This window comes from Nelumbo lutea, chromosome 1 (assembly GCF_056320005.1).
Source record: "Nelumbo lutea isolate HS-2025 chromosome 1, American lotus-T2T, whole genome shotgun sequence".
NCBI classification, from domain to species: domain Eukaryota; kingdom Viridiplantae; phylum Streptophyta; class Magnoliopsida; order Proteales; family Nelumbonaceae; genus Nelumbo; species Nelumbo lutea.
In genome coordinates this window covers 37,507,048-37,517,294 of record NC_142684.1, presented here as the reverse complement: position 1 = coordinate 37,517,294, position 10,247 = coordinate 37,507,048, and the positions used below count along the sequence as shown (strand labels likewise).

Sequence of the window (10,247 nt, the reverse complement as noted above, 5' to 3'; positions counted from 1 at the left end):
CATGTCTTATGAGATATCTCAAGGATGACCTTTTCATCTGAGGGTTCTCATAATACACATGCGCTACTTCCTTTTTGTGGTCCTTTTAAACCAATGTGGCACGAATAACGTCACTACATATCCCACGTGTCCTTTTAAACCAATGTGGACGACCTTTCCTTTCGTCACGTGCGTTATTAGCGACGCACATGTTTCTTTTACTTGTTTATGACCTGCAATGAGCTTGCACCTGTCGCGATTGTGCGGTGGCCTTAAGCTCATTGCAAGTCCGCATGGGTCCTGAGCTCATCGCAACTCATTTTGGGTCATAAGCTCATTGCATGTCTACGCGGGTTCCGAGTTCATTGTAGATGTACGATGAGTTATGAACTCATCGCAGGCATTCGTGTTGTATTAGTTTAGCACCTTTTGTACTCTGATGGTCTAGGTGACCATCATTTACCTACAGCAGTAGGAGAGAGTGGGTTTGGTGGTCAGTGAACCCCTCTACACCCGCTGGAGCATGCTCCAAGTTATTCTGTCATTTTCGAGACACAGTTCCGGAGGGGAGGCGCAGGGGTAGACGTCACCCATTGGCCCGATGACCGACAATGGGAAATGGTAGTTCTCCCATCGTCGGCCCTCCCTGTTGGCCCGAGGTTGTCTGCCTCCTCTGGAACGTCCAGGAGACCTCTCCAAGCCTATGGAGGTGGTTCCGCCGCCCGTCTTCCCCTACGCTCCCCCTCCAGGACCACTTCTCAAAAATGTCAGAATCACTTGGAGGCCACTTTGGCAGTGTAGAGAGGTTCGTTGGCCACCAAACCCACTCCCTCCTACTATCACTCACCCACTGATCATCCTGACACTCTTCTGGTCACCCATCAACCCGATGGCCTAGGTCGACGGTGGGAAATGGTGGTTCTACAAAAGCACCATTTCCCACCACCAACCTTTTCCGTTGGCTCAGGGTGTCTCCCACTCCTCTAGGGATGTCCAAGAGACCTCTCCCCACCTCGTGGAGGTGGTTCCGTCGCCCATCTACGCCTGCACCCCCCCTCTTGGACCGCTTCTCGAGAATGGCAAAATCACTCAGAGGCCACTCCAGCAGGTGCAGAGAGGTTCACTGTCCACCAAATCCACTCCCTCCTACTACTACTCACCCACCGAGCATCCCGACACCTTCTGGTCGCCCATCACCCTAACAGCCCGGATCGATGGTGGGAAACATTGGTTCTACAAAAGCACCGTTTCCCACCGTCAACCTTCCCTGTTGGCTCGTCAGCCACCATTTCCCACACACATAATGGGACAATACTACTATGGAGATAAGGTTTCACTAGGAAATATAAAAAATTTTGCATTGCTTTAAGCCATTCATCTATAAATTTACATAGTTAGATCTGCTCGATCGTTAGCTCTGTACAAAAATTTACATTGTTAATATATGCTTACACTAGTCAGATGAGAGAAAGAAGAAAAAAAGGTTTTCAATCCTCCTCATAACATGTGCAAATAATGGGATATGATTCTAGATGAGTTGAGCCCCTATCCACCACCTAATAACATCGATCATTCCCTACAACAAAGGTATTTTATGTTAGTACTAATGGGAGACATTTAGTTATGTGCTAACAAACGGAATTCACGTGTACTCATTGGATCAAAGTTAAAATCTGCACCCCAAGCGATGCAATCCATGCACTTCATCACAAACACCACACACTCGCTACCATTGCACAAAACATACATCACTTTTTGACTCAATAATCATCATATAAGTACCCCTCACCTAAGCTTTGAACATACAGCACGTGCCTAACTTGTTGGGGGCTTGACTCCAGGAATTCAAACAGCCAACCGATGATCCTGGGAACAAATGGTGCCAATTTCTCTCTCAAACTTGTTTGATAGGGCTGCAACTTGGGTCGGGTTGATGATCGGGTTAGGGTTAGGGTTGACCCAACCCGAACATATATATATATATATATATATATATATATATATATATAAAACTATCATGCCTTTCTCTAAGTTATTCACAGGTACTTGACTACTTGTCTTTTCCTTTTGTCTTGTAATTTTTATGTGTGGCCTATCAAATAGATTCAAATTATTTGCTTGATCCTATGAATTGTTAGTGATTTTATTTTCATAATTTTATGTTTCATTATTGCTGATTTCATGAATTTATATTTTTGAGAAAAATTCTATCATAAGTCATAACTCATGATAAATAAATACTTATTTTTCTACTAGATTCTAAGGGATGGGAAGGGTTGGGTTAGGGTTGAAGGAATAGTTAGGGTTAGGGTTAGGGTTGAGTAGGTCGGGTTGGGTTAGGGTTAGGGTTGGGGGTTTAGAACTATAAGGTTGGGCTAGGGTTGGCCTAAACCCGACCTAACCCAACCCAACTTGCAACCCTATTGTTTGCTACCAGATAATGTGAAATCGAACAGACATATGAGCAATTTGACTCATTATCTTATACCCAATTAGTAGTGTAAAAATCAAATCATGATACATACCATGGTTCTTGCATAAGCGTCATGGCAGCTGCTGTTTAGGGAACTAGGCTTCGATTTTTTGGTTCAACATATCCACCACTGGAAACTACCAATATGAGCCATCAGATAATGGTATGAAAACCTTATTGCATATCAATATTTCATTAGGCTTCAACCACTAATACAAAACATTGTGGCGGACGCTTGAGAAATAAAGCTACATTATAAACAAACAACATTGGGATTATACTACACAATGCATCACTAGCATATGGATTTCAGCCACATTGCAATCAACAACCCATGCCGATGTCATCAAAGACACATAGCATATCTTGATGGTGCTGGTGGTTCTTGCCATCAGCAAGATCCCATACGCATCTATGACCTACACAACCACATGCCAAATCAGCTACATTGCCAATTAGCCTTATATGACATGCAACACTTCCCTAAACCAAACCAATACCTCATCGTACACCCATGATTCTAAGTTGAAGGGGGGCAATAGGAAATTTGGGGTAAAAAATACAACACCATTGCTCCATACCAATTGTTCACTGCCATAATCATTAATCAACCGCATTACACACAAAAAAAATAATGATATAGACAAAGTCTAGTTTAAAACAAATCAATTAAATGGATACAATCTAGTATACAATAATGTGCACTTTCCCTTTCTTGGAATTGTTCAAGAACCGTTTCACAACTGCCAAGTCCTCTTTTGGGAGCAAGTCCATCTTAAAAGAAGTCCACAAGGATTGTGCATCCACCGACTGCAACAAATACTCCATTAGTCACTAAAATTCTAAGCAACTCAACATTACACAGAATAACCAAATCAACCCTACAGACAACATCAAGACAACACCAATGGTTATCACTTCACCTTCCCCTTCACTACTCTTTTGGACCTATAGCAATGGAAACTCTTTCGCTACCTGCCCTTGCTACCTAGGAGCTAGGTAAGGCGACACCACCATGCTTCTTTGCTTTTGATATCTCCTTGCCCGAGGAAACTTACGTTTGTAAGTTGAGCCAATGGAGGGAAATACATTAAAAATCTTGCAAGATGGGGCTACAACGCTAATCCTTTCAGGAGATTGCTCTATCCCCATGGTGTCGCATGCAACTCCAGTAGGCAAGTCTACACCATAATCATCATCGTCTGGCATGCAGGTTCTAAACCTACCAGCCCCTCACTAAATGGTACTGCATCCGGGTCCAACCCATTATTTCTTAACATTCTACGAAGCCTATTAATTTCATCACAAAGTGCCTCATTCTGCTTTCTTATCGAGGCATACTCGTTAGCCTTCATACAAAGAATTTGATATTCCATAGATTCCAAGCATGATTTGCAAAATCCCTGAAAAATAAAGTTAGAAGCTAGTTAACAATTCTCAAAATTAGCAATAACTCAACTTGTATATAACTCAAAACATGTATGCTACGCTAATAATACCTTTTGCCCCCTTTGACCCCACCTGTGATCAGGATCTTCTCTATTAAAAAATGGTTCCTCACCTATACTATAACCCCCTAGGTCCACAAACTACATATGAACACCAAAGGTTAATTACTACCATGTGCTTGGGTCACATAAAGGACTCCACAAAAAAGAAAAAATAATATCATTAATTCAACGTATACAATCATCAAACCAAACCTCCACCAAAGCCACCTCCTTGCTAGTAGGGTTCAAAACCTCAATAACCTGTAATAGGTTTACAAATCCATATGAGATCTTTGGTTTCCCCACAACTAAACAAATAAAAACTACAAACACCATAAGTAGAGGAACAGAAGTAAGAAACCATTTCCAACCCAGCTTTCTTTAGCAAATCAGCTCTTTTCATCTTCCACTGATACCCCATGTTCTTCCACTTAAACAGATGAGGACTGGCATCAGGAACTAAAGGACTAAATAGCGTTGTGTGCTCATAAAGCCATGTCTAGAAAAAGCAAACAACCAATAAGTGATCCTCAATTGAATGAGATTAACATAAAGTATAAATAGAAAAAAAGAATGCCATCCACACCATCCATCAACACAACGTTGCATCCAAATAGGCAACCACTATACAAAGATGAGCCTCCGCTCGATCCAATACCACAACCACAAACAAACTGAACAAGACCACCGACCAAGAATTCATGTACACATTTACCCTAGGCATAATCACCGATATGTTGTAAATCGTTAACGTATCCAGCCCAGATGGAGATCACCCTCGAACTACCTTGGGGAAACAGCACATAACCAAATAAGAACAAAATAATCATCTTCACCACCTCCTAAATGTGCTCCTCACCTTCTAACAGAATAATCTTTCTTAGCCTACGCCACACCAGGTCCAGCTCTATAGAGGCAAAGTGATTTTCATCAAAGCCAAACGATTTTTTGAACAATCCACTACCGAAAAGGCCTTCTGATAGGGCAACTGTACCCGATAGGCCAAGCCCCGTTATCAAGGCAACATCAACCTCGTTGAATTGCACAATCCTTTCACCAACTATAAAGTACTAGCTGGCCGAGTCCAACGATTTTACTAGATAACTCAAAAGGGACATCTCCATAGTCACCTGTGGCACATCCAAGAAGTGTCTGAAGGGAGTTTGTTGGAGCCTTCTCTTGTACTCCAAACTTAGAGACAAACTCTGCAGTATCAACCTAAATCGTTTTGTGGAGCACCTTATCCCAATTTTGTCACCTGACATTTCCTGTCAGGAGTTTAACATCCTAACATTAGCACAAGAGACAATCCAAACACAATGTATCATTTCAATTTCATATAAAGATGTCAAAACTCAATTATCACTAAACAAAACCAACAAATCAACTCTCAACAATAAACCATCTAATACAAGGTATTCACCAAAATAAATGTACTCTACAATTAATTAATAGTTCAGTGGAAACAAAAATAAAGATCTTTGTGGTGCTGTAGCCCATTTTCAATTTGTTGAGGAATCTGAAAAGAAAGAAACAAAAGACTCTTCAAAGACAAGACAAGAAATATGGACAGCTTGTGTGATGTAGGAAATATGATAGTTGATTGGGTGTTGGTGTTACCAGAATTCTCAGGATTAGATAAAGCTTCTTTTGGTTTGAGTTTTCGGAACACACACAAGTTAGGTTGAAATAGTACATGCTTTGTTCTTGGGTGCCAGGTCATCACCCTACATTCAGTAGTAACATTTTCCTTTATTTTAACAATATTTCCTTGATTTACTATCAAAAAATTGTTCTTTTCATTTTTTTTTTAATCATCAACAGCAATCAAGAAATTTTATTTATATAATGAAAATGTAGAGAACCTAGCATTCTGAAAATGACTACAAGAAAAAGGTATAACACTGCCAAGTGACAAAACATTTGCTAAGAACTATTGCATAGACTACTTGAATTAGCCCCAGGCTAGGTCCCCCACCCCATCCCATACCATATCAAAGAACCATTGCATATACTACTTGAATTTGCTAAGAACCAAAGCATCCACTAGGCTCTTTGCCAACATTGAAGTCCATCTAAACAAACTGTTCAAAGTCGTTAATGGTACTTCTACTTCTCTCGTTGAATACTTAAGACTCAAAGAACTTCCAAGTTAGTGTTAATTCCAACTCATAGAAGAAGTTAGTGTTAAAGCCTTGTAGGAGAGCAAGTTGAGCCCTTAAAGGATCTCCTAATTTCCTTCACAAACTAGGTCATAGAAGCTAAGCACAAGGTAACTGAAAACATTTCCCACTACTGATTGTTTAACAATATGATCCCCTAATTTCAACTAGCATGGTACAATCTTTACTCTTAAATTTTTTTTTTTAGTTACAAATCTTTACACACCCCAGCAGATCATTAAATTCCATGGAATTAGTACAAAAAACTAGTAGATATGGAAATAGTACAAAAAACTAGCAGAAAGTAGTTCTTGATAAAGTGTAATGGAGCCAACCCAAATAGTTAGGATGAAGACGAACCGGTGTTAGAAAGAGAGAGAGAGAGAGAGAGAGAGAGAGAGAGAGGCTTCAACCGAAACCATCGTTGCCGCCGGACGAGCTGGGGAAGAGGACGAAACGGTAGGGAAAGTCGCCGCACGAGATGGGGAAGAAGAGGTTTTTCGAACGGATTAATTTTGAAGACAACTCTTTTTGGGATCTAGGGTAGCTTCAACGGCCAGAGTTTCACCCGAAACTAACGTCGCCGCCGGATGAGCTGGGGAAGATGATGAACGCCGGACGAGATGGGGAAGAAGAAGGTTTCGGATTTTGAACAGAGTTTCCACGCCGAGAGTTCAACGGCTAGACTAATTTCGAACAGAGGAGAGCTTCAATGGCCAGGGCTTCACTCGAAAATAACGTCGCCGCCAGATGAGCTGGGAAGAAGACGAACGCCGAATGAGATGGGGAAGAAGAAGGTTTCGGATTTCGAATAGAGCTTCCGCGCCAAGAGTTCAATAGCTAGATTAATTTCGAACAGAGGGGAGCTTCATCGGCTGGGGCTTCACCCGAAAATAACGTAATCGCTGGACAAACTGGGGAAAGACGAACGTCGGACAAGAAGGGGAAGAAGAAGGTTTCGGTTTTCGAACGGAGCTTCCATGCCGGGATTTCAACGGCCAGATTAATTTCCCTTTCAAGACATCTATTTCTTGGATCCAGGGATATAACGGGTATAATGTTTAAATTAGAGGGAGGAGGCGAAACAAACAGAGCTTCTACCCGAGCGTGTGTGCCCAAACACACGTGAACCCATTATAGAAAAGTACTTTACGGTTCATGGCATTACCTCTTGATGGTGATGTCATCACCTCCACGTAGGATTAATCATGGCGCACAAAAGGTAGTAAAACACGTGAGTAACAAGGATCTCAGGGATAAAGAAAGCTAACCCTCGAGGATATCTTCATGGACCACATGGCGATGCCTGGCAGCGTGCCCAATAATTGAGGGTCCTATTCACGTTGGGGATCATCGAGTCCCAAGCATTTTCACTACTTATACCCTCAAACCCCTGCAACCCTCTCATCTTTCCCTAATCCCATATCAAAAGTCTTCTATTCTCTTTGGAGGCATTCCTTAGCCTTTCAAAGAGAGACCACTTCCAATCCAGCATAAAACCCTCTAGTCTTCATCACGAACCACTAAACACTCCTTGTTATATGTCTGTGGAATGCATTTACTGCACTCTCGTTGTATTCTAATCGAATTCCACTTCATTTTGGGCCAATAATACCCTAATCATTGTAATTTGTGGAACAGGGTACTCATGACTGCTCCATAGGTAACCTTGTGAATATTCTCCAACCTGGCCTCCGCTCCTTCCATATGACAGTGCATATCTGATATAGACCACCTGAAAACCAACATTGAATCCCCGAGACCCGCCCTCCAAAACATGTGTGCTAGTGGAATGATGCGTTCCTCAACCTCCGCGACATGAAAACTGATCGTGGAGAGACAATCATAGGCCCTTAACCATTGCGTGAGAGTCGGCCACAAAATCTGGTCACAAGGGAGGTTCATATTCTCGAACATCACCGACGCGAGTGTATTCAGTGCCGAACTGACAATAACTGAAGGCAGCCACCCAACCCGCACAACCGCTTCTGCAAAACTCACAATAAGCCTTGACACTACAAACCTGTCTCGCGGACAAGAGCCACGGAGAGACACTCCATCGACAACATCATACCCCAAGGGGGCTATACCATTCTCCTTACAGTGCCACCTAAGCAGTTGGCGAACGATGGCGTGTTCCAAAGATAACGCCGACCCCACCAGAGACGACGAATTAGAACCCATAGATTCACCAACAAGTGTGTGCGCATCATTTTGATTAAGAGCCATTCTCAATCGTGAATAATAAGATGGAAGATGAATTGTTGCAATACTAAACGAGACACTTCGCACCTTTTTTATAGGCAGCCTACACCTCAAAAAGGGGACTAATCGGGCACATCCAGACGAATCATTGCGAGAGGCACAATAGCATGCCTCACTAGTACATCCGCAAGAAGACAGGACGCTGTTACGCACATACCTAGGCGTAATGATACACCTAGCACCGTTACTCTGCCAATGGAGACCCGAGCGACACACATGGCACCTGTCACATTGGCACAAGGAAAATAATGATTGCCGTTGCCGCAACCTAGTCACCAATACATCTACATTGGAAGTAGTTGAATAGCCGCATCATCAACCATAAATTTGGTTGTCTTTTGGTGATTTCCTTCCCGACAACATTCAAGGGGGACCAGAACATGTGGTTTACATAACACTAATTGTTGCCAAAAAACAAATCACCAAAAGACAGGGGGGCTAAACTTTAGGCCGTGATAAATTACCAAGCACGAACACAGGGTTTGTATGATTTATACAAAACCACAAGGCAAGTAAAAACACCAGACCCAATGAAACCGCCACATAATCCAAAAACAAAGGCAACATGCTTATTGATAAGCTCCCACTTACCGAAGACCCTTGTCTCCTACCTTTAAGGATCTCGGTATCTTCTCCATAAATAGAGGATCCTGTTCACGTTGGGGATCATTAAGTCCCAAGCATTTTCACTACTGAAATCCTCAAACCCCTGCAACCCTCTCATCTTTCCCTAATCCCATATCAAAAGTCTTCTATTCTCTTTTGAGGCACTCCTTCGTCTTTCGAAGAGAGACCACTGCCAATCCAGCCTAAAATCCCTCCATACAAACCCCATATTACCCCTCCGCCTCAGACCAGCAACCCCTTCCTCCTCAGCGGTCTCTTCTCTCTTACCTCTACAACTGCAATTGCTATATAGGAGGCAGCTCTGGCTCCACAAGTGCTGCAAGAGGAGCGCCTCCGGCTCCTTCACCTGGAAGTGCTCCAATTTCTATTGTCCACTCGAAGCCGAAGTTGTGTCGAGCTGCTTCCGTCCTTTTTTTTTCTCCCTCTACTGGTTGCCATGGAAGTAGAAGTTGACGATGACGATGAGGAAAAGATGGAGAATTTTTTTTGCTTTGATTACAAATTTTCGTAATGTTCGTGATCAGTTGAGGGAGAAAAAAGAATAGGCTAAATTTTTCGGCTCCGACGATTCAATTCTTCTTCTTCTTCAATGCTTCTGGGCCTTCTTCCAAGCACCATGAACAAGCTAAATCATTGAAAGAGATTGGAAGCTCTGCTGGTTTTGCAATGGCATCCAAACCCTACAACACGACTGTCTTCGATCTAGTTTTCGCATGAGATTCTGAAACTATGCAAATCAACAGACAGGAGTCATTAGTGGATAGCTTCCCACTTGTTTTGCTAAGCCGTCGATGCTTATCTACCACACAAAGATGAGAATTATCTACATGTTTCAAGTTCTTTGATTGATCAGAGGCATTCTTCCCACTAAGGGAGGTCCTTTTCCTCTCAGGTTTGGTTGATCTATGGGCTCAAAGGTTTGGCTATATCTAAGCAACATTTGAGTGTCACAACAACAAAGATGGAGCAACGAGCGTGGTTAATGAGCTTCTACTAACTCCTGAACAGAGTACGGGAGTAGCAAGCGTGGTTAATGAGCGAACGAGGAAACACCTCCATCTTAATATGATTCCTATTCAACTCAAGACAGGCGTCCTGGCGGCGGTAGCAGGTTCCGATGGGTTTCGACTGTTAGACAATGTATGCCCTTAGCTCCAATCAGAATGATGTACCTTATGACATTTAATGTAAATGAATAAAGTACATATTTGATTCATGTTATTATGGTACATTACTATGTAATACCCTTAA

The 10,247-nt window shown here is 42.4% G+C and overlaps 1 protein-coding gene across 3 annotated transcripts; it reads right to left on the bottom strand.

Moving 5' to 3' along the window:
* Positions 1-1,312: 1,312 nt before the first annotated feature.
* On the bottom strand, positions 1,313-7,139 carry LOC148874304 (uncharacterized). 3 transcript variants are annotated; one of them, XM_088984148.1, is made up of 6 exons: positions 6,465-7,139; positions 5,073-5,210; positions 4,304-4,441; positions 4,156-4,203; positions 3,952-4,041; positions 3,037-3,855 (listed from the first exon to the last, which is right to left on the bottom strand). In XM_088984148.1, exons 2-6 carry the CDS (start codon positions 5,205-5,207, stop codon positions 3,634-3,636), a joined length of 633 nt encoding a protein of 210 aa, XP_088840274.1. In that variant the 5' UTR covers positions 5,208-5,210; positions 6,465-7,139; the 3' UTR covers positions 3,037-3,633. The 3 variants fall into 3 exon arrangements, 2 of the variants coding, with proteins under 2 accessions (XP_088840274.1, XP_088840268.1); XM_088984142.1 differs by having other exon boundaries at positions 6,518-7,139; XR_016112854.1 differs by lacking the exons at positions 3,037-3,855; positions 3,952-4,041; positions 4,156-4,203; positions 4,304-4,441; positions 5,073-5,210 and adding exons at positions 1,313-1,555; positions 2,505-2,582.
* Positions 7,140-10,247: the final 3,108 nt, after the last annotated feature.